Here is a 23,179-nt window from a genome sequence, read left to right on the forward strand (position 1 = left end):
AGCCTGTCCTCACAGGGGGGGCTCCAGCCCCTGAGCATCCTCTGGCCCTGCTCCTTGTCCTTCCTGACCCGAGCACTTCCAGCACGCTGCCTTGCTCCAGCCTCAGGGCAGCTGGCAGGAGCACACACAGGGCTCCTTGGGAGGAGCTTCCCAACCCCAACCCTGCGCCACTCCTGGAGGGACGGGGATGGGAGTGGGGACAATCCCCATCCCGTCTGGCAGAGGGGCCATCCTGCCCATCGCAGGGGTGGCACAGCCATGCTGAGGGCAGCGCGGCAGCTCCGGGGCCAGCCCCTGGGGTGGAAATGCTGCCACAGACTCACGTTGTTCATCCTGTCCACAGTGGTGCTGAGGAGAAAGAGCGTATTGACGCTGATGCTCCGGACAGAGTCGCTCGCGAGGTCATCGGCATCCAGCGGCTGCTTTCTGGGCTGCTGGAGGAGAGGGGAAGCACAGGTCAGCACGGAGGCGGTGGCCAGCACCCTCAGGGGACACGTCTCCATGTCGTGACGTTGAGACAACGTGCTGGGTAGAACCCAAAAGCCTCCCGGCCCACCCCCAGCACGTGCTCCAGCTCTCCCCACGGCGCTCAGAGGGGTGGCAGGAGCCCCAGGCCATGGCTCCTGCTCCTCTGGGAGGGAGAACGGGATGAGCCCAAGGGTGGTTTTAGTTTTAGTCGTGCCTATGTCTCAGCTGGACACGCCTGATCCAGCCTGGTGATGCAGGGGGCACGGAGGGGCAGGAGGTAACGCCCCTGTGTCCTGGCCGGTGTCCTTTGGGGACAGGGACAGCTGTCCCAGCAGCATCTCTCCCACCCCCGAGGTTTGTCCCAGCTCTGGAGGGAGGAACCACAACCAAGTTTGGGGAAAAGACGAGGAGGAAGCTCCAACGCTGCTGTGTGAGGGCTGGGGCAGCAAGGAGGGGCACCCCGAGGGGCTGAGGTGGGGACCCTGCACAGGGACAGGAGCGTGGGGCGGTTGGGACACTTTTCTCCCGGAGCGAGGGCTGCCTGGGGGAGGGTTCGGGGGTGGGGGGGCTGCAGGCGAAGCGAAGGAAAGCACCAGCCTCCTGCCAGCTGCTCCGCTCAGAGGAGAGCAGGGGCTGCTCGGGAGAGCTCTGCAGGCCCTAACCTAATAACCCTTAACCCTAACCACCCTAATAACCCTAATCCTAACAACCCTAGCCCCTAACAATCCTCATAACCCTAACCCTTAACCCTAACAACCCTAATAACTCTAACCCCTAAACCCTAACAAACCCTAATCGCTAAACTCTAACCCCTAAACCCCAAACCCTTAACCCTGACTCCTAAACCCAAACCCTCACCACCCTAATAACCCTAACCCTTAACCCTAACTCTAACCCTTAAACTCTAACCACCCTAATAACCCCAACCCCTAGCCCCTAAACCCCAACCCCTAACAACCTTAATAGCCCTAACCCCAAACCCTAACCCTAACCCCAAACCCCAACCACACTAATAACCCCAACCCTAATAACCCTAAGCCCAAACCCTAACCACAAACTCTAACCACACTAATAATCCCAACCCCTAAACCTCAACCCTAACCTCAACCCCTGACCCCTAACCCTAAACACAACCCCTGACCCCTAACCCTAACAATGCTAATAACCCTAACCTCTAACCCCCAACCCTCACCTTTAACCCCTAACCCTAAACCCTAACCCCCAACCCTCACCCTTAACCCCTAACCCTAAATCCTAACTCCAACCCCTAACACAACCCCTAAACCCAAACCCTGACTCTAACAATCCTAATAACTCTCTAATCCCTAAACCTAACCCTCACCTTTAACCCCAACCCTAAACCCTAACTCCAACCCCTAATGCAACCCCTAAACCAACCCCAAACCCTGACCCCAACACCATAAAAACCCTAACCCCCAAGCCTAAACCATAACACAACCCCTAAACCCAACCCCAACAACCATAATAACCCTAACCCCAAGTCTAAACCCTAACTCCAACCCCTAAACCCAACCCCTGATCCTAACAACCCTAATAACCTCTAACCCCCAAGCCTAAACCCTAACTCCAACCCCTAAACCCAACCCTAATCCCAAGCAGCCCCCACCCGCAGCCCTGCCTCCCCCAGGCTCTGCCGCAGAGGGTGCCCAGCTCCAGACAGGCACTTCCCCACCCCGCCGGGCTCCTTCCTTCCCGAGCTGAACCCGGTGTGGCCGCGCTTACCGGCTCGGCGGGCAGGGCGCACTGCCGCACCAGGAACTCCAGCATGGCCTCGCCGCCGGGCTGCTCCAGGTAGCCGTGGTGAGCCATGGCGCTGATGACCTGCACCACCGCCCGCTTCACCTGCGCGGGCAGAGCACCGGCACCGTTGGCGGGGAGAGGCTGCGGGCAGGGGGTTCTGCCTGCCGCGGGGACCCTCCTCACAGCTGCCCTTCGGCGGCTCCTCCTCAGCGGGGAAGGTTATGATGGGTCCCACGCAGCCCGTAAGCTGGGTTTGAGCTTGGCCAGCAGCAGCCTGCCACCACCCGGGACAGCGGGTCATTGCCGTCATGGCCCACGGCCACACCACCCGCCACTGCACGTGGTTACATCCAGCAAAGCAACGTTTGTGGTTTGCAAATGGGATAAATCCTACGACTGCACGAGGCGAGTCGCCGGCCGGCAGCCCGGTGCTCCTGGTGCTGCTGTTCACAGGCAGCACCACGCTGTCAGCGACGCTCAGATGGAAAACGAGTTCCCCTGCGCTCCCCAACATCCAGAGGGTATGTCCTGGGCACACTGGCACGACAGCCAAAAGCCCAGCCAGGAGAGAGATGGGAGGGAGAGCCAGGCTGGCAGGGGCACAGGGCACAGCTGTGCAGGGCCCCAGAAAGAAACACCCCCCCCGAAGCACCCCCCTGAAAAGCAGAAGCTCAACTTACCTTATTGTTGCTGTCTTGCAGAGGAAGTTTCATAGAGGAAAGAATAAAGGGCTTTTTAATCTCCATTTGAGAGGCTGGAAAAAAAAAAAAAAAAGGAGACATCCTGAAGCTTGATGACGCTCTTGAGCTGGCAAGGACACAGCTGCTGACCCCGAATATCCCCCGTCCCTGACGAGGAGGGCTCTGTCCCTCACCCCCTTCCCAGCTGGCTGGGCTGCCAGACTGGTTTCCTTCTCCCCTGACCTTGCAGCCAAGGATGGGCTTGTCTCCTCAACCCCCTCATCTCACAGAATCATCTTGGCTAGAAAAGCCCTTGCAGCTCCTCCAGCCCAACCACGACCCTCCCCCTGACCGTTCCCAACTCCCCCAGATCCCTCAGCGCTGGCTCAGCCCGACTCTTCAACCCCTCCAGGGATCCCGGGGACTCCCCCCTGCCCTGGGCAGCCCATTCCAACGCCCAACAGCCCCTTCTGCACAGAAATCCTTCCTCAGAGCCAGCCTGACCCTGCCCTGGGCAGCTTGAGGCCATTCCCTCGGGGCCTGGCGCTGGGGCCTTGGCTCCAGAGACTCATCCCCCCTCTCTGCCCCCTCCTGGCAGGGAGTTGCAGAGGGCCAGGAGGTCTCCCCTCAGCCTTCTCTGCTCCAGACTGAACCCCCCCAGTTCCCCCAGCCGCTCCCCAGCAGACCTGTGCTCCAGACCCTGCCCCAGCTCCGTTGCCCTTCTCTGGCCACGCTCGAGTCATTCAATGGCCTTTTTGGGGTGAGGGGCCCAGAACTGAACCCCCTCAGCGAGGGGCGGCCTCCCCAGTGCCGAGCCCAGGGCTCAGATCCCTTCCCTGTCCCTGCTGGCCACGCCAGTGCTGACACAAGCCAGGATGCCGTTGGCCTTCTGTGGAGGAGAAAGCCTGCCCAGAGCCCCGCACCAGGGACAGAGGCCAGGGGGGTGGCAGCGCCCCGGTACTCACGGGCGCTGTTGATGATCTGCCTCATGATGAGGAGGGTCCCCACACGGGTCCTCTCGTTGCTGCTCTCCAGCTTGGGGAGGAGGAAGGCCAGCACACGGTCGGGGAAGGAGCAGGCTGTGGGAGCCAAAGTGACCCTCAGGGACACACATTGCCTCGGGGAGGGCCCCCAGCCCAAAGTTTGGGGGTGCAGGCACCAGACCCCCCACATGGACACATCCCACCCCACGTTCCCCTCCTCTCCTGGGCAGACAGCTCCCCAGGAAGCAGCCTGCTGCCGTGTCACCCCATGAGCCATGTTCCTGCTGCCCCGTCAACCCAGGAGCCACGTTTCTGCCATTGTGTCACCCCATGAGCCACATTCCTGCTGCCCTGTCATCCCACAAGCCACGTTCCTGCCACCGTGTCACCCCACAAGCCAGGCTCACCGGCCCGTCCTGCTCTTCCCACCCAGACCTGAGCTTTTCTCCAGCACTTTTCAGCACATTTCCTGCGCTCTCGAGGGAGCTGAAGGAGTTTAAATTATACCTCCCAACAAGCGCTGCCCCGGCCTGTCAAAACATTTTGATTGTTAAAAATAAAACCAGTCTGTGGATGCTGAAATTGGAGCAACACTCGTGGGCATCCGAGAGGCGCGTTTGGGGAGGGGTGGGCGGCTCGGAGGCAGCGCAGCCTGAGGCTGAAGGTGGTTCGGCTGCAGCTTTGCCTTCAGGAATGCTCAGAGAAAGGGACAGATCTCCCCGCCGTGACTCAGCAGCGGCTCGTCACACCGCTGCTCTTTTTCGGGCAACCAACTGCACACGCGTCCGTGCCACCAGCTTTAGCAACAAGGAGTAGGGACGAGCAGGGCACCCCCAGCTATGCACCTGGCCATGCCGCAGAGCTCCTGGAGAGCTCTCAGGGGCTGCTGCAGCTCACAAGGCACTGAAGAAACCCCCGAAACCGAGCCAGGCACCTGTGGGAAGGTCCCTGGGAGGGGATGGTCAGGCCTGAGGCAGCCACGAGCTCCAGGAGAGCAGAGCTGGCCCCATGCTCCTCCTCGATGCTCCCCCTGGACACCAGCCTTCAGGGACACACAAAGCTACCACAAACCTGGAGCCATGGGCTAGAGCTAGGGCAGCCACCGCCACCCTCCTCTCCCTCCTGTCTCCTCAACGTGGCTACAAGATGCCCACTATCTCCCCCAAGCCCAGCTGAGACCAGGGGGAACAAACCCCGGCCAGGGCGCAGCACACCCCCAACTCCCCAGGGGTTCCAGCAGCAGGGACAGCCCCGCCACGTCATCCCTTACCCAGGACGGTGAAGCATCGAAGAACCTCGGTGTGATTTTTAACAGTCAAGGGGACAGATGGATCTGCAGGAGCACAAATCTGTTGGAGAAACACCCGCGGTCAGGGATGTTCCCCGGAAGGGGCGCTGGCAGGCGGCAGGGCCAGCCCTGGAGAGGTAGAGCCGTGCGTGGGGCAGAGATGTGGGGTGGGCAAAGCCTCAGGGCTGGGGGTGACAGCAGCCCACGAGCTCTGCCTGTGCTCCCAGCATCACAGCGAGACCACCATGGAACAAGGTGCCAGCCCAGGAGCTGCGTGTGCCTTGGTTAAACACGTCCCACCACATACTGGGATCGCTGGCTGCCTCCTCTAGAACCTCTTCACTGCAAGACAACCCTCCCAGGTGCTATTAAAATAATTCCGGCCCTTAATTCAATTTACATTGCAGCAAGGACAAGGTGCATCTGCTCACACAGGTCTGCCAAAAAGACACTTGGGGCTGCGAGTGAGCCCGAGCGGCTGCGCGAGGGCAGCCACGGCCCCCAGCCCCAAGCAGCTTTGGCCTGTCGAAGCCCATCAAGAAGCTCTTCCTACAAACGGCACCGTTACCGCCTTCCGTTGCGCATCACTGCGGTAAAAGGGTGTATTTTAAAGGACAACCTGTCTGATGGACACTTCCAAGACTCAAAGTATTAAAAAAAAAGCGTTCAGATTTGTTTTAAGCCCTGGTAGCACGATTTGAAGAGTTTTGTAGTACAACAGAACTTGCAGCCCTGCAGCTGGAGAACGGCTGAGGAGGAGGCTGGGGGCTCCTGCCCTCGTTTATTCTCAAAGGGCAAACTTTTTAAAAGGTCCGTTGGTTTTGGTTTGAATCTGCTGCAGAACTGGGCAGCCGGAGCCCCTCTCACTCCAGACAACTTGGCTGTGCCTGTGACTCCTCCGAGAGACGCGGTAGCAGGGTGCAGGAGCTGGCAGCAGCACCCGTGAGCAGCAGAGAGGCCGGGAGCCCGGGAGGGGCACGACCCAGGGCCAGAAAAGCTGATCCAGGGGAAGCCTCAAGCTCCGTGGAGCAAGCTTACAGCCAGTCTCCAGCGTCACCCCCCCCTCAGCCCCCTCTCAGGGTGGCTGCTCTGCCCAGCCCTTACCTGGGGGTGGAGGGTGCCCAGGAGAGGGTCCAGCTGCACATCAAGGCTGCGGCTCCCGATGTTGACAGAAGCTTCCAGGATCTGGCACAGGCTCTGCACAGAAAGAGACCAGGTTAGTCCAATGTCAGTGTAGAAGAATGTTAAATATAACCTCTGGAATATTGGAAATAAGAGTTTAAGGCCTAGTGAAAGGTGCTCAGGGCTTCGCTAGCCCGTGAGATTCCCCAGGCAACCGCAACGCTGCTCAACAGGCCTGAGAAGTGTTCTTAGCCTGCTGCTTGTATAGTCCCAGCCCAAGGCTGGTTTAAAACCCCGGCAAGCTGATCCCACAGAGACGGTTTTAACAAAGGATGGTTCGTTGGCCAAACACAGGGGTTCTGCTACTTTAAGGGAATTCAGTACCTAGAAACCGCTCGCTCTACCTAAGCTTTTCATAGAACATCTTGAAGTCTTTCTCAGAATTGGGCGAGATGAAAACTAGTGGAAGGAAGATGAAGATGATGAGGACCCGAAAGACGACCCTGAAACTGAAGCAGGGATTGGAAACAGAACAGAATTTGGCTGAGACGGGGGATTGTAGTGAACTTTAATAAATGAAGAGAATCAGGAACTAAAAGGTTGAGCGGAACCTTACAAAGACTTTGGACTTAGGTAACAGATTTAGAAATAGTGCAGAAACTGTGCGAGGCCTTTGGGCATCGGCCACTCGCTGCGGTGCTGGCCCAACCCTGAGCTGTTAATAAAGCAAACCCAGAGATACCCCAGCCTGGTCATTCTGTTTCTTCCTTGAACAGTGGCCTCACAGCGTCTCAGCTGGGCCCTTGTGTAAGGACGTGGCCTCCAGAAGAGGAAGCCCCAGGCTCCAATTTAGGGCCGGGTGCTTTTATCCTTGTGCCCCGCAGCTCTGCTCGATTCCCTCCATCCTCCCGTCCCGTGGGTAACGGTCCTGACTAACACCAGGAGAACACTTGGGCTCCAGAGGAGCAGAGAGGACAGAGGATGGTGAGGGGACGGACCACAGGTGACAGCAGCAATTGTGCACACACGGCAGTGGCAGCAAAATCCATTTTCCACAGACAACACAGCTCGACACTCCCAAAAGCTGCCTCTTCCCCTGATGCCATGGCAGGAGGCCACAAAGGGGCAGGCTGGGCGCTACGAGCCACAGCGGGTGCATGCTGAGAACCCGGAGATGGCAGCAAAGATGGGCTGCAGCCCGCTCCATCCTCCCAGATCAGCGGGAATGACTGCCTGAGGCTGGGCTGGGCACGGAGAGGGATCACAATGCTGGGAGAGGAACCTCCCGTGGGAAAGGCAGCTGCAGCCTGGGTGTGAGCTGCGTGATGCCAGTGGTAAGGGAAGGACTAAAGGACCCCCCATCGCACTCTGAGACGGGCAGAGCTGCTGCTCAGTGTCCTGCCTGAGCTCACTGACGGCTGCTTGCACCGCCTGACCGCAACAGCGGGCAAAGACAGGGTACCACCCCACACCCAGCAAGGGCTGGGGACACGTCACAGAACACCAGAACCATCTGGGTTGGAAAAGCCCTTGCAGCTCCTCCAGCCCCACCATGACCCTCCCCCTGACCGTTCCCAACTCCCCCAGATCCCTCAGTGCTGGCTCAGCCCGACTCTTCAACCCCCCCAGGGATCTCGGGGACTCCCCCCTGCCCTGGGCAGCCCATTCCAACGCCCAACAGCCCCTTCTGCACAGAAATCCTTCCTCAGAGCCAGCCTGACCCTGCCCTGGGCAGCTTGAGGCCATTCCCTCGGGGCCTGGCGCTGGGGCCTTGGCTCCAGAGACTCATCCCCCCTCTCTGCCCCCTCCTGGCAGGGAGTTGCAGAGGGCCAGGAGGTCTCCCCTCAGCCTCCTCTGCTCCAGACTGAACCCCCCCAGTTCCCCCAGCCGCTCCCCAGCAGACCTGTGCTCCAGACCCTGCCCCAGCTCCGTTGCCCTTCTCTGGCCACGCTCGAGTCATTCAATGGCCTTTTTGGGGTGAGGGGCCCAGAACTGAACCCCCTCAGCCAGGGGCGGCCTCCCCAGTGCCGAGCCCAGGGCTCAGATCCCTTCCCTGTCCCTGCTGGCCACGCCAGTGCTGACACAAGCCAGGATGCCGTTGCCCTCCTTGGCCCCTGGGCACACTGCTGGCTCCTGTTCAGCGGCTGTCGACCAACCCCGCCAGGTCCCTCTCTGCCTGCCTCAGCCAGCCACACTGCCACTGCTCACCTTGGAGATGTAGAAGGCCTCCGTGTGCTTCTTGTAGAGGGCGAGGATACCCGGAATCAGCTTCGGGAGCTGCTCCTCCAGCTTTTCACTGGGCATCAGGTAACTCATAGGCCCCAGGGCCTCCACCACGGCCAGTCTCAGCTGCAGGGAAGAGATGGGGTGTGAAGAGCGTGGCCTGGAGCCGGGACGGACAGGCCTGCCACAGCCTCGCCCCACTGCCACAGCGCTGCTCCTCCTGCCGCTCCGAGCAGCCTCTGAGCAGGGGCAGCATTTCCCCCAGCTTTGCTGCTTTAATCACATGTGGTCCTCAGCAGGGAAAGGGGACATCTAAACATGTCCCCCGTGGCTGCAGAGGACAAAATCTGGCTGGGCACCTCCCAGCTGTGGCCTGTCCCCTGCAAAGGGCTGCAGAATCACCCCGTGTTCCATTTCCCAGCGACAGGTTCTGCACCGTTACAGACGGGATGGGAGGAGGGAGGGAACCCAGCAGAGGTGCAGGGCACAAGGAGAAAAGCATCCAGCCCTAAATCAGAGCCAGGGGCTTCCTCTTCTGGGGGTCACATCATTAAGGCCCAACTGAGACACTACGAGGCCGATGTCAGACTAACAGCCCCTGCACCCCCCCGGCCTCACCTTGGCCTCCCGGTGCTGCAGCCAGCTGTTGAAGAGCACTTCGTAGGCGCTGAAGATCTCGTTGGAGAAGGTGTCCTTCCTGACCGTGGGGTCCGGGGCCTTGTCCAAGTTTGCTAAGTACTCCTGGATGCTCTCGCTGAAGTGCTGCAGAGCTAGGAGACAGAGCGTGGCGTTGGAGTTTTCCACACATACAAGGCAGTGTTTGTTTTAGCCCCACCAGAAAGCAGATGGCTGACGTGCTGTTCCACTGGGCAGCAGCTCAAGAGAGAGCAGATGCACCAGGACTCTCCCTGGCAGGCTGAGAGACTTCCCAGGAGGTGCCCCAGCTCTGAGGCATCCTGGCGGGCAGCCACACCAGAGACACAATGCTGCGTGCTCCTGGGCCATGGCTGATAGAACCAACTCCAGACCCAGCCGTGCTGACCCCTGGGAGCCTGGATTTCACAGAACCCCAGAACCATCTGGGTTGGAAAAGCCCTTGCAGCTCCTCCAGCCCAGCCATGACCCTCCCCCTGACCGTTCCCAACTCCCCCAGATCCCTCAGCGCTGGCTCAGCCCGACTCTTCAACCCCTCCAGGGATCCCGGGGACTCCCCCCTGCCCTGGGCAGCCCATTCCAACGCCCAACAGCCCCTTCTGCACAGAAATCCTTCCTCAGAGCCAGCCTGACCCTGCCCTGGGCAGCTTGAGGCCATTCCCTCGGGGCCTGGCGCTGGGGCCTTGGCTCCAGAGACTCATCCCCCCTCTCTGCCCCCTCCTGGCAGGGAGTTGCAGAGGGCCAGGAGGTCTCCCCTCAGCCTCCTCTTCTCCAGACTGAACCCCCCCAGTTCCCCCAGCCGCTCCCCAGCAGACCTGTGCTCCAGACCCTGCCCCAGCTCCGTTGCCCTTCTCTGGCCACGCTCGAGTCATTCAATGGCCTTTTTGGGGTGAGGGGCCCAGAACTGAACCCCCTCAGCGAGGGGCGGCCTCCCCAGGGCCGAGCCCAGGGCTCAGATCCCTTCCCTGTCCCTGCTGGCCACGCCAGTGCTGACACAAGCCAGGATGCCGTTGCCCTCCTTGGCCCCCTGGGCACACTCTGGCTCATTCTCAACCCCCCCAGTCCCTCTCTGACCTGCTGCTTTCCAGATTTTCCACCTGCGCTATTTCTACGCTTTCATTAGCAGCTGGGGTGGCCAAGAACTGCTGGCTCCTTGCCCCAGGCAAGCCAGCGCACTGCACCCCAACAGGTTCATCTGGTCCCTGGGCCAGCAAGCGCTGCGTGTGAGCACACGTTCTCATGAGCCAGGCGGGCGGGTGCGGAGAGCACGTTTGTGTAAAGGCTCGAGCACAAGGCTCCAGCAGAGGCCGGTGACTGCAGGGGATACCCACCTTCCACCTGCCCCCCGAGGAAGCCTTCCCCACGGATTTGCAGAGTTCCTGGGGCAGCCGAGGCATCACCTAACACCTCGAGCAGCGGCTCTCATTTGCAAACACCACATGAGTTTTTCTTCAGGAGCTCCTCTGCAGGACACCACTCGGCACAAACCTCTCCGGGCTGAGCCCCACGCCGGTGCCGAGCGCGATCACGGCAGGGAGGCTGTGGGTGCTCCCCGCATCTTTGCCCGAGCACCAGCTCCTTCCAGCCCCGTTCCCAGGACCCCCCAGGCACCAGGGCGCATGTGAACAGGCGCTGTGGGGCACGCAGGTGCTCCCTTCCTTAATACACGAATGTGCAGCGAGGCTCTTGTAGCCTCCTTGCCCTTCACTAGCCATTTCTTAAGGAAAGAGGCAGCCTGGGGCTTGCAGAGCCGGTGCTGTGCCGCCGACCCAGCCAGGCCCAGACCCTGGCTGCCAGCATCGCCGCCGAGCAGTAGAATGGGACCCGGGGCGGGGGGGCGAGGCTGAGGGAAGGGGTGAGGAGAAGGATCATGGCCTGCTCAAGGGTGGAAGCAGCCCCGGAGCAAACCTGCTCCAGGGCCTGGCTCAAGCAGCCTGCCCAGGACGAGCTCACGGGCCGCTCTCCTGTTGGAGATGGATGATTCCTGCAATCCTGGAGCAGCACCCCAGGGAAGGGGCCGCTGCGCCCATGCGATACCCCCACCCCTCCCCAGGGCAAGGAAGTCACCGAGGACGAGCCGGCTCAGCTCCACTGGGGAGGGAAACCTCGCAAGCCACGTCCTGCCTGAAGGGGCAAATTAACCCCCCTCCCTGAAGGCCTGGGACCCTCGGTGGGAGGTTTCCTGCAGTCAGAGAGCACGACTGAAGGAAACGAGCGGCCGGCCCCACGCCGCAGCGAGAGGCGCCGGAGGAGCACGGTGTGTTCTGGCACACCCGCCGCCCGGTGCCGCTGGAGCGGTGCCTGCGCTCGCCGGTGGGCGCTGGGGAGCCCGGTTGTGCCTGAGCCCTCGTGTTTGGGGGACAGAGACACCACCACGGCCCTGAGGATGTGAGATGAGCGAGGGCACACCAGCTCGCCGGGTCCCCGAGCATGAGCTCGATGCACCCACGTTACCACATCCAGAGGAGGAAGCAGATTCCCATGGGAGGAAGAGGAGGCGAGGGGGGGTCCCGAGGAAGCAGCCTGTCCACCACACGCGTGGCAGACGCGGCAGGGCTTGCACAGCTCCCTCCTCGCCCACAGCCGAGGTTTATTTTCAGCCCGGCGGGATCAGAGATGCTGAGTCACTCCGTGACCTCGTCCCGGAGCCAGATCAATCACACGCCTCCTCACCCTCGCTGAACGCAAGAAAGCGCTGCGAGCGCTGCCCTGCCTGCTGGAGGAGATCGTCATCACCCTCAGCGCTGAGCCCTGCTCTTCTGCTGCCCTTAATGGGGGGGCCAGGAACCCCCCAAGCCGCTCCCCGCGGCTCAGACGGGGTGGGAAGGGTTTGGAGGGGATATCCCGGTGCCTGGACCCCCAGTGGAAGGGGCCAGCGCGGAGCTCGCGCTGCCAGGGACGCACCCGCAGGTCTGGCCGCTCCCAGTTCCCACTGATGCCCCCCCCCGGGGGGGGGGCCGGAAAGGGGCCCAGCTCTCCCCCATCACACCCAGCCCCTTTCTGGAGCAAGGAGAGAAATCCAACCCCCCCAGCCAGCCCCCAAGCTGCAGCCACAGCACCCTCCTTTATGCTGAGCCCTCCTAAATTTTCTATGAGAAGTTTGTCTTGACAAAAGGGAACATTTCTGGCCAAAACCATCAAGTCCTCTCCCCCAGCTTAAAGGTAGATGGGTGCAACGGCAACAGGCAACGAACGTCATGCCTGGTTTTCCGTGTTTTTTTGGTGTTTTTTTTAAAAAAAGCCTGTAGCCAGGAGCCCAGGGGCAAGAGCTACTCCAGCCAGCGAGGTTTTAGGACGCAGCTGGGAAGCTCATTCCCCTCCCTGGAGTGGGGCCGCCGAGGGCACCCCTCACCCAGGTCAGAAAGCGGTGCCTGGCGCGCCGTAAAGCCAGGATCAGGTCCCTGCCTCCACCTCGCCATCCCTGCCGTCAGCCCAGACCAAGCTCCAGGTAACTACCCTGTAGCCCGGGACCTCCTTGTCCCCATCGCTTGCTGTGAGACACCCTGGGACAGTAAAACCGCCCTGAAAAGATCTGTCGGCATCGCGCGGTGTGCTGACTCCAGTTACCTCATCTGCCTTTCAGCTATTGCAAGTTTTGGCTAAAAATTACACAGAAACCATATGGAGCTGGAAATCCAGCGTGATGGCAGGCGATATCTTCCCTTCAGCAGGCAGCTGCTGGAGATGGGACATCCCCTCCCGGCAGCCCCGTACCCACCCCGCAGCCTCCTCCTGCTCTCAGGGGGTGTGGGGAGACACGTCCTCCTGTGCCCCAGCCATCAGCCCAGTTTTCTGCACGCTCTGAGGTCAATGGTGGACAGGAGCAAGGGGCTGACGGGGGGCTGGAAGGCTTTTAGGGTCAAGGCAGGACCTGCTACAGATCTGCATGGGCTGCTTAAAAAGGCTCATCCTCCCTCCGCTGCTCCCCCGCACCGGCAGTGCTTTGGAGGCTTCACGGGCTTTAGGGGATGAGTTAAGAGGTTGCAAGTGCCCTGCAAGAGCGAGAAACTGCCCGTGCCTCAGCGTCAGCAGCGACAGGAACCTTTGGGGAGGAACACGTGCGGAGACGGTACGTCACATTTCTCAGGACCAAACTTGGGGAGATGAGAGCAGGAAGCCGAAAGAAGCGATTGCTGGAAGCGAGGAAGGAGAAAGAGCTGCTGACAGTGGAGGGCTGCTCTGGAAAGAGCCCCCTGAACCTCAGAACAGAGTTTTACCTGGCTGGTCCTCCCCAACCATGCCCAGGCAAAAGGATCCCATATCCACTGGGCCAGGCAGTGCTGACAGAATCCCAGAATCGTCTCAGTTGGAAAAGCCCTTGAACTCCTCCAGCCCAACCATGACCCTCCCCCTGACCGTTCCCAACTCCCCCAGATCCCTCAGCGCTGGCTCAGCCCGACTCTTCAACCCCCCCAGGGATCCCGGGGACTCCCCCCTGCCCTGGGCAGCCCATTCCAACGCCCAACAGCCCCTTCTGCACAGAAATCCTTCCTCAGAGCCAGCCTGACCCTGCCCTGGGCAGCTTGAGGCCATTCCCTCGGGGCCTGGCGCTGGGGCCTTGGCTCCAGAGACTCATCCCCCCTCTCTGCCCCCTCCTGGCAGGGAGTTGCAGAGGGCCAGGAGGTCTCCCCTCAGCCTCCTCTGCTCCAGACTGAACCCCCCCAGTGCCCCCAGCCGCTCCCCAGCAGACCTGTGCTCCAGACCCTGCCCCAGCTCCGTTGCCCTTCTCTGGCCACGCTCGAGTCATTCAATGGCCTTTTTGGGGTGAGGGGCCCAGAACTGAACCCCCTCAGCGAGGGGCGGCCTCCCCAGTGCCGAGCCCAGGGCTCAGATCCCTTCCCTGTCCCTGCTGGCCATGCCAGTGCTGACACAAGCCAGGATGCCGTTGCCCTCCTTGGCCCCCTGGGCACACTCTGGCTCATTCTCACCCCCCCAGCCCCTCTCTGACCGGCAGCTCTCCAGCCACTCCTCCCCAGGCCTGTAGCCCTGCTGGGGGTTGTTGTGGCCCAAGGGCAGCCCCCGGCATTTGCCCTCAGTGAAACTCCCCCAGTTGGGCTCAGCCCATGGCTCCAGCCTGCCCAGGTCTCTCTGCAGCCTCCCCGCCCTCGAGCAGACCCACACTCCCACCCAGCTGGGTGTCATCTGACAAACCATCCCTGACAGGAACAGCAGCAGATCTCCCATCCCAAAAGAGGCAGCCAGTTGGCCAAATGACGTGCCAACACCAACCACCCTACACCAGTTCAGGGGTTTGGTTGTGCTGGCCTGAAGGAGGATGGTTCTAGCCCCAGAGATCACCTGGCCCCAGTTTCCAGAGAACACACCTGTAGAGAAACAGCCCGAGCGCCGCACACTCTCGCTTTGAGCTCAGAGCGGAACAAGAGCTCCTGAGGTCGCAGCAGCCCTTCAAATCCAGCAGTGGAGACTGACTGGGCTGCAGCGGATCCCAGCATCGAACTGAGACACAAAGCACCTCGTTTCCAGGAGAAAGGGGTGCTGCTGCCCGCAGTCCTGCCCCATCCCTGCAGCGCGCAGGGCCGCTCAGCCCGCCCATCCCTCGACGCACGGAGCCACATTCCCAGGCCTGGGGGGAAAGTATCAGCAGGGAATAAGAGTGACTGCGCCAGCGCCACACTCCAGCAGCTCCCGCCACGTCTGTCGCAGATTTTGAACCTCCACTGCCCCAGAACACCTCTTATTTCTGCCCCACTACGGAGAGAAAACAGCAAATCCTGAGGATCCTCTGGTGGGTATTAAGAAAGCTGCTGTCACGCAGCTCAGGGCATCGTCCCGTGGCTCGGGAGAGCGTCACCGCAGGCACAAAGCGACTGGGGCCAGGACCCGGTGTGTCCAGGCAAAGGTGGATCAGCTCCGGCTACAGACTGAGTGTAAGGACCTGAGGGAATTGATGCCTCCAACTTTCCTCGACACAGAAAACCTCAAGGACAAGCTGCAGCCTTTGGATTAGTCTAAGGGATGTCCCCCGAGGGAGGGCGGGTGTGTGAAGGATTCACCCCCCACTCCCTTGCAGCTGCACAACAAACTCTGTAGATATGGAGCCCTTAGATGGACTAAATCAGGTTGTGTTCCCCCCAAGCCCAGCCTCTGCCACTGAAGTGGCAACAAGAACTGATAAGAGATGATCATTTCTGGGGTGACTGAGAAGATCTCTGGGAACAGAGGAAAATCCAAAGCTGGGCAATGACCATCGACTCAGCAGGAACCCCTGCTCCACCTTTTCCCTCCTTTCCCATGGAAATGAATTGGTGGAATCCCTGCCCCTCCCCGTCTAGTATGCAAATCAGCTGATAACATGAATTTAAAAAGGCAACAGAAACTTTGCTGGGTGTGCACCCACCACTCAGGATTACTGGACCTGAGACAATGCTGGATCCAGGGGTGCTGATCCTGATTCCTCTGACTCTCTTTCTCTCCTTTCTTTTTCTTTCCTTTCCTTTCTTTTATTTCTTGCAGATTTGTAAGATACCACATTGCTTATTATCCTTTTCCAAGTTTAAATTGTTCTCTACCGCAAGTAAAACATTTTAATCAGTCGTTAGCAGTTAATTTTAACCACTCGGCGAGCCCACAGCTGGAGGAGGGAGTCACGGGAAGGGAGCCCCGTGACATCCTGCCAGCCCGCCAAAAGTGTCACATCCTGAAACCGGCTCATGAGAATGACAGAAGCAGCTTGGGCAAGAGCTGGCCCCGCACCGTCGCCGCATCCCGGCCTCCTCCCAGCTCCCGTCAGGGCTAAACGCTTGTGCTGTTGTGAGGAGCCAAGTTCATGGTCTTACTAAAGGGGCAGGCTGGTTTCTAAGTCCCTGGTGGTGCGTCCCTCCCTCCTTCCCGGTCCCAGCGGGCCGGTCACCTCGACCTGAGTTGGGATGGCTCTGGAGCATCCCTGTCCTCTGCACCAAAGGAGAAAGCGAAGGGCACCAGTACTCACTGGGCTACAAAATGGGAGCGACAGGGATCAGAGAGGAGGTGGAGGAGGACTTTTGGTGGATCCCAGTGACCCCAGAGCCAGCCAGGTCCCTGCTCCCAGGCACTCAGGAATGGTCCATCTGAGCCAGCTCTCCAGTCCCCACACACAGTCCCTGCTTTTCCAGGAAAAAGTCTCCCACAACACATCCAAAAGATCCAGAAAAACCTTACCGTAGCAGAAGACAGACTTCATGTGGTCCTGCTTGGCCATTCCCAGCATGGGCAGCATCGTCCCAAGGATGGAGTTCAGAAAAGGCACCATTCCAAACACTGGGGAGGAAGCGGGAGAGGCTCAGGATGCAGGACACAGACCCAGCAGGACCACAGGGGCACCCCCAAAAAACCCGCCTTGCCGCAGACAGGAGCCCCATTTTCACAGAATCCCAGAATCCTTCAGGTTGGAAAAGCCCCTCGGGGTCATCGAGTCCAACCCTCAGCCCGACTCTACAAAGCTCTCCCCTACCCCACATCCCCCACAGCTCATCCCAACGGCCCTGAAACCCCCCCAGGGATGGGGACTCCCCCCTCCCTGGGCAGCCTCTTCCACTCTCGGACCACTCTTGCTGGGAAACATTTTCTCCTCCTGCCCAGCCTGAGCCTCCCCTGTGGCAGTTTCCAGCCGTTCCCTCTTGTCCTGTCCCTGATCCCCTGGGAGCAGAGCCCAGCCCCAGCCTCTCTGCAATGTCCTGGCAGGAGCTGCAGAGAGGGATGAGGGCTCCCCTCAGCCTCCTCCTCCTCACACTCAACACTCCCAGCTCCTGCCCTGCCTCCTCACAGGATTGATTCTCCAGCCCTTCCCCAGCCTTGTTGCCCTCCTCTGCCCTCGCTCCAGCCCCTCCAGATCTCTCTGGGATTGAGGTGCCCAGACCTGGACACAACCCTCCAGGTGTGGCCTCAGCAGCCCCACTTGCTGCTGGCATCTGCAGATCTTTCTGCAGCCAGACTTCTTCACAGAAGTCCCAGCCTAGAATAATAATTTTTAAATTTGATCCTTCTGGGATGGCTGGAGAGAGGTGTGCAGCAGGGAATTCTCTAAGGACAAGGGCCAGGCAGTTCCAGTTTCCGCTGCTGTTAAGCAGCAAACGTTTTCAAGAGCTCAGCTGGGCAGCGAAGCCAAGCCACATGGGATTTCCGAGTTCAACACGTTTTTACAGGGACTCGGCTCCTCCGGGCATTGCCGGGTGCTCCCTCTCCTACCCAGGGCTCCAGCAAGCCCTGCCCAGAGCCAGTCCTCCATCCCTGCGAGGAAGCGCTTCCTCCAGCTACTGCGGAGAGAAGTGATGGAAAAATCCACGACTTTCCCCTTTCCCCAGGGCACCACGCAGAGCTCCCTGCCCCGTCCAGAGCCACTGGGAGAGCGGGGCAGCATGGTGCCAGGAGCCCCCCTCGGGCTGCTGCAAGATGAGCCACAACAACTGAGGCTGCCCATGACCCCCCAGACCAGGGGCTGCCCCCAGCTTCCCGTCCCAGCACTGGGGACGGAGCCCCAGCAGCTCCCAAGAGCTGGATTTTCCCAAATCTCCTCCCAGCACCAGCCTTGCCCTTCTCGTGCCCCACCTCTCCGGAAAAGCAGGGGAGTAAGTCCCCTGCGCTGACAGCGCTCCCCCATGCCACCCCGCTGCTGTTCGCTGGTTCTCCAGCATGTTTCATCACTAAGTTATTCCACAGAGCAAACGCTCAGCGGCTCAGCCTAAGCCGTGAGATCCAGGGAAGCTCGGTGGGAAGCACACAGGCCGCCGCAGAGGCGTCCTGCTGCCGTTGGGTACGGCACGAGCGACAGCACCCGGAGCACGCGAGGCCGGCGCGGCGCTTCCCGAGGCGCCCGGGTCACCGACTCACCGTTCGACACCGAGAGGTTTGCAAACGTCTGCATGACGAAGTAGTGCGGCAGGATGCCCGGCTGGAATTTGGTGAGCACTTCCTCCATCACCTTGTTGATGAAGCGCTGCCCCACCGCAACCAGGACGTTGCTCGCGGCTTGCTGCCAGTCCCGGATCACCTCCTGGTGCCGACGGGGGGGAAACCACCTCAGAACGGACGCGGCAGCAGGCACACGGCCTCCCCGGGAGGCTGCTTCTGCTTCATTTAAACACCACACAGCACGCCTGGCTCCAAACACCAGGGGAACTGCCCAGGGCGGACTAAACAACAGGCTCAAGGTTTAGATGGGATCTTTTCCCCACACGGACCTGCAGCCCCTCACGGCACGGCCTCCTTCCTGCTCTAACACCTGCCCAGGTCCTTTCCAGCACCCAAATTTTATTGAGTTGCGTATGTAAGCTGTGCTGGAAGAAAACCATCAGTCAAACCATCCCAGAGAGGAACACAGCCCATCCCCTACGTCCTGAATCCAGAAGACTGTGTGTAATTAGTCCTTTCCTTCCACCAAAGGGGTCCCAGAAACTGCTGGGGCAGCCCCACACCTGCAGAATTTACAGTGTCAGGGGCAGAAAGAGCCTGGCCAAGAACAATAAGAGGAGGAGCTGGAGCCTTTGGGTCATACCTTTGACTTGGTCATTTCATTAGACGCCAGGAAGATAACGACCTTCGCGGTGCTTTTCTCCAAGAGGTCAATGTTGTCCTTCACCACGGTTTCCATTGCCTTCAGGATGATCACCCGGTGAGGGTAAGCCAGCTGAAAACGGAGGGAGAAAGCAGCCGATCAGCCGAGCCCAGCACAGGCACCGCAGCTGTGCCGGGGCAAGTGAAACCTCCACATCCTCCCAGAATCCCCCTGGGCTATGAGATGCCCGGCAAACGACGGGCTAGCCCTTCCACCACACAGCCTGCACTAGAAACCAACCAGTTTTACCCCATTTCTCATCCACGACAGCGTATTCGCACCATTTCTTCACCGGCACAACCCCAGCACCTTGGACCAGACTTTGCAACCGGCCGGGTCTGCCCCTCCCATAGCCCAGATCCCCCCAGGCATCTCCCTCACTTGCTGACAGAGCCAACACCCCCAAATCCCAGAACCATCTGGGTTGGAAAAGCCCCTGAAGCTCCTCCAGCCCAACCATGACCCTCCCCCTGACCGTTCCCAACTCCCCCAGATCCCTCAGCGCTGGCTCAGCCCGACTCTTCAACCCCCCCAGGGATCCCGGGGACTCCCCCCTGCCCTGGGCAGCCCATTCCAACGCCCAACAGCCCCTTCTGCACAGAAATCCTTCCTCAGAGCCAGCCTGACCCTGCCCTGGGCAGCTTGAGGCCATTCCCTCGGGGCCTGGCGCTGGGGCCTTGGCTCCAGAGACTCATCCCCCCTCTCTGCCCCCTCCTGGCAGGGAGTTGCAGAGGGCCAGGAGGTCTCCCCTCAGCCTCCTCTGCTCCAGACTGAACCCCCCCAGTGCCCCCAGCCGCTCCCCAGCAGACCTGTGCTCCAGACCCTGCCCCAGCTCCGTTGCCCTTCTCTGGCCACGCTCGAGTCATTCAATGGCCTTTTTGGGGTGAGGGGCCCAGAACTGAACCCCCTCAGCGAGGGGCGGCCTCCCCAGGGCTCAGATCCCTTCCCTGTCCCTGCTGGCCACGCTATGGCTGATACAAACTCTCAGGAAATATTATTTCTCGTGCTGCTGACATTCCCAGGACCGAGCAGAGCAGGCCCCCACCTTGTCGTGCTGCCGGAGGTACTCGTCACAGGCGTTGAGGATCTCCTCGGGCTCAGATTCCCCCAGGTAGCACAAAGCATTGTAGATCTGCTCCTGGACCAGTGGGTCTTTATCCGTGGTGGCATCCATCAATGTCGTAGCAAGCCCTGAGCAAGACAAGCAAGTTGCAAAGGTTTTGCATTCTCTGGATGTGTCCTGGCCTAATAAGAGCAGGAAAAGAAGAGCCTCTGTGCATTTTCATCCATCGTTCCATCACCCACCTGCACAGCTCATCCAGCTTCACCGGGCCTTTTGTTTCCCACTCAACGAGCATCACCAAACCCCTCTTTTCTAGGCCCAGAATAACTCACCTTTAACACAAAGGTTGGCCACACGCTGCCCTTCCCCATTCCCCAAGGGCTCATTCATCCTCGTCCCCCAAGCCAAGCACCTCACATGGATTTTTTTTTATTGCCGACCCTACAGGCGCTGCTCAGCGCCGCGTCAGCCTCCGAGCCAAGGTGATCTTGGCTCTAAGGTTTCTCACTGGAGCGGAGAGAAGGAGGGATTTATTGCACGGGAGATTTTAGAGCAGCACCAGGGGATGGGCTGTGCTGGGCAGCTGGGTGCTGGCACCCTCTGAGGAACCTGCACAGGGCTGACACAACGTGGGACCTACCACGGGCACGCCTTTGAGCCCCATGGCCCTCGTTGTCGTGCCGCTGAACCCCCACCACGAGATGAGGCTCTGTGGGGGCGAGCGGATGCCGTCGGTCAGGAGCTAATACCCGGCAAAGTCCTCCCCGCTATTCCCATCCCGCCAGAGCTGCTCCCTCACACCCACCAGCCAGCGACTCTGCTCCAAGAGGCTAATTGTTATTGCAGAGTGGCGTATTTCTCATTAGGGCCTTCGTCGTAATAAGGTTAATTAGTTACAGAACAGGTCTCCTGTGCCACAAAGAGCCCATAGAGCATCGCGGGGCCGGCGACTGCACGTGGCCTCATCCGAGGACGCGACTTTATGCCGGGGCGTGAAGACTTGCCAGGACACCCGGCCCCGAGGGGACATCCCGCTGCCTCAAAAGTGTCAGGGGCTGCTGAAAAAGGGGGGCAGCATCCCTCACCCCTTCCCCTCCTGCTGCAGCCAGCGCTTCCAGGAGGAGCTGCCTGTCCCCGCGTCCGCCTGTCCTGCCGTATGGTCGCTCACACCCAGCCTGCAGCCAAAACCTGCCCCACTTTGGGGGTTTTTATTTTCCAAGGCACGGTGGGGTGGAGGCATTTGCCACGCTGCCATGTTAAAGCCAGTGTGACCTGGTGCTGCTGGGGAGGGTAATCCCCGCTCCCACCCCAGCCCACCCCTTCCCCGTGGCTTAATTAAGCCAGAAAATTCTTTGTTGCTTTAAAAAAGAAAAAAAAAAATAGATAGTCGTTTCAAAGCTGTCTGGGATTAATTTAGAAAATGCACAAGGGTTTACACCAGTTTAAACATTTAGAGACTATTTAAGCTTTTACTATTTGCAGCAGAGACAAGGCCCGAGATTAATTTCTAGGGCAGGGAATTACTGAGCAGAGAGAGCCGCTCCCTCCTCCCGTCCCCGACCCGTACGTCTGTCTCTCCAGATGCCGCAGAGAGCTACGGCAGCCCGGGTCCAGCGCCTTCGCCGGTTGCTCCGCCGCAGAGGCCGAGGCAGAGCTGGGCTCCCCGCGGGGCGAGAGACTTCCCACCGCCGAAACGGTGCGGAAAAGCCGCGCGGGAGCTGGGCAGAGCGGCCCCAGGCGAAGGGGTGGCAGCAGGGAAGGAGACTCCCCACAGCAGGGCCGGTGCCCTGAAGCCCCCTTGCCCGCTCCCCCCGTGCTCTGGGACTCACGTTTTATCCGTGACTCCATCATGCTCCGTGTTTTCAGCTTTCCCACCAGCAGAAGGCAGTTGGCAGCTTCCTCCGTCGCAAACCCGGGGATCCCTGGGGAACCTATTTTTACACGTTGCCTTGACTTTCACGGAGAAGACGGTTTGCCGTTCCGATCCGGGTCAGAAAGCCAACGCCGGGCGCAGCGAGAGCTGGGCAGGGCAGGGCAGGGCGATGCTCTACAGCAGCCGTGGGGAAAGCAGAAGCCCAGCTCCTTGCGGGCAGGCGACCACCTGCCCGAGTTGTGCCGGCGAGGGGCGGGCAGGCAGCGGGCACCGCGCTTCCATCGGCCCCAGGCGGGAGCCGGGAGCCAGAGGGACGGCAGCTGGGGCTTTGCTCCCCCCGGCCTTCGGGACCTGCAAACGGGAGGATGTTTTACACTGGCAAAACAGACTCCAAAGAGCTAAACCATCCCGTGCTCCTCGCCGTGCGGCGAGGAAATCGTCACCGCGGCCCCTCGATTCGGCCAGGCGGGTGCCCTGTTAGCGAGCCGAGGCCCCGCTCTAAATATTTGTCCCTAAAAACATACAGAAAAGCGAGGGAGCTACGTTTCCAGCACCTGCAAAGCCGGGAGCCCTGCCGTGGGGGTAAAGCCGGGCTTAACTCCTTGAACCGACCAGCTCCAAGCCAGCCAGGAACAAGTTTTCGGTAAAATAAGATTTGAGGGCCGACGTTTAAGCCTTTCCTTGATGCCCCAAGCCCAGCACTGCTCACACACCCTTCTCTTGCCCGGCCAGGCCACGCAGCCGGTCAAACCTGGTTTCCCTCAGGAAAAAAAAGTAGCCGGGGAGGGAACCTCAACGCCCGGGGCTGGCGAACGCCCCTCCGGGCTTCCCGGCAGCGAGGGCTCCGGTAACGGGTACCAGACCTTCGGCCCCGGTGGTGGGTCCCCATGGGCTGCCCCCACCAGGGTTATGTCCTTCAGGAAAGGGAAGGGGCGCACCGGCGGCTCCCCGGGGCGGGGAGGGGCGCACCGGCGGCTCCCCGGGGCGGGGAGGCGGGCGGGATAGCGGGCCCCAGAGCCCCCCGGGGAGCGCAGGCAGCTCCCCGCCGGCTGGGGGAAGGAAGGAACCACGGGCTGCAGCGGGTCCCCACCGCGCCGGGTGCTCCCCAACCGGGGGTCCCCCCGCCCCGCTCCCCCCGCCCGCACTCACCGCGGCCGCCGCCGGACCGGGACCTGCTCGGCCCCCGGCGCCGCTTCCGGGTGCGGCCGCCCCGCCCCCAACGCGCCCCGCCCCCTGCGGGAGGCCACGCCCCGCAGGTGACGACCGCGGCGGCGGCCCGAGGCGCATGCGCACGGGAGGGGGCGGAGCCTGGACCTGGATCCCGGGGTGCCCCGATATGGGGGGGGGGGGGGGGGGGGGCAGCAATCCCCTCCCCTGGATCCCTGATACAGAGCGGGGACCCCCTCCCCTGGATCTTGGGGTGTCCCAGTATGGGGGGGGGGAACCCCTCCCCTGGATCTTGGGGTGCCCCTGATTGCGAGGAGTCATCCCCTCCCGTGCCCCCTGCACCCCCG

At 60.8% G+C, this 23,179-nt stretch overlaps 1 protein-coding gene across 4 annotated transcripts in view; it reads right to left on the bottom strand.

Annotated features, from left to right (window-relative positions):
• MROH1 (maestro heat like repeat family member 1) overlaps positions 1–22,875 on the bottom strand; it is a 61,629-nt gene extending 38,754 nt beyond the window's left edge. For 2 of the 4 annotated variants that reach the window (XM_074898300.1, XM_074898298.1), the window contains exons 1-14: positions 22,815–22,875; positions 21,622–22,016; positions 19,775–19,920; positions 18,670–18,801; positions 18,006–18,168; positions 16,338–16,436; positions 9,144–9,295; positions 8,511–8,651; positions 6,285–6,377; positions 5,163–5,241; positions 3,875–3,988; positions 2,910–2,983; positions 2,212–2,331; positions 324–431 (exon numbers count right to left, since the gene is read on the bottom strand). In XM_074898300.1, coding sequence (XP_074754401.1) covers positions 324–431; positions 2,212–2,331; positions 2,910–2,983; positions 3,875–3,988; positions 5,163–5,241; positions 6,285–6,377; positions 8,511–8,651; positions 9,144–9,295; positions 16,338–16,436; positions 18,006–18,168; positions 18,670–18,801; positions 19,775–19,920; positions 21,622–21,643 — 1,443 coding nt within the window. In that variant the 5' untranslated portion in view covers positions 21,644–22,016; positions 22,815–22,875. Of the gene's footprint in view, positions 1–323; positions 435–2,211; positions 2,332–2,909; positions 2,984–3,874; positions 3,989–5,162; positions 5,242–6,284; positions 6,378–8,510; positions 8,652–9,143; positions 9,296–16,337; positions 16,437–18,005; positions 18,169–18,669; positions 18,802–19,774; positions 19,921–21,621; positions 22,017–22,814 lie in introns of all 4 variants that reach the window. The other 2 variants (XM_074898299.1, XM_074898297.1) reach the window with 1 other exon arrangement.
• Positions 22,876–23,179: the final 304 nt, after the last annotated feature.

The sequence above is a fragment of the Athene noctua genome, chromosome 2, assembly GCF_965140245.1.
Source record: "Athene noctua chromosome 2, bAthNoc1.hap1.1, whole genome shotgun sequence".
In the NCBI taxonomy this organism is placed as follows: Eukaryota; Metazoa; Chordata; class Aves; order Strigiformes; family Strigidae; genus Athene; species Athene noctua.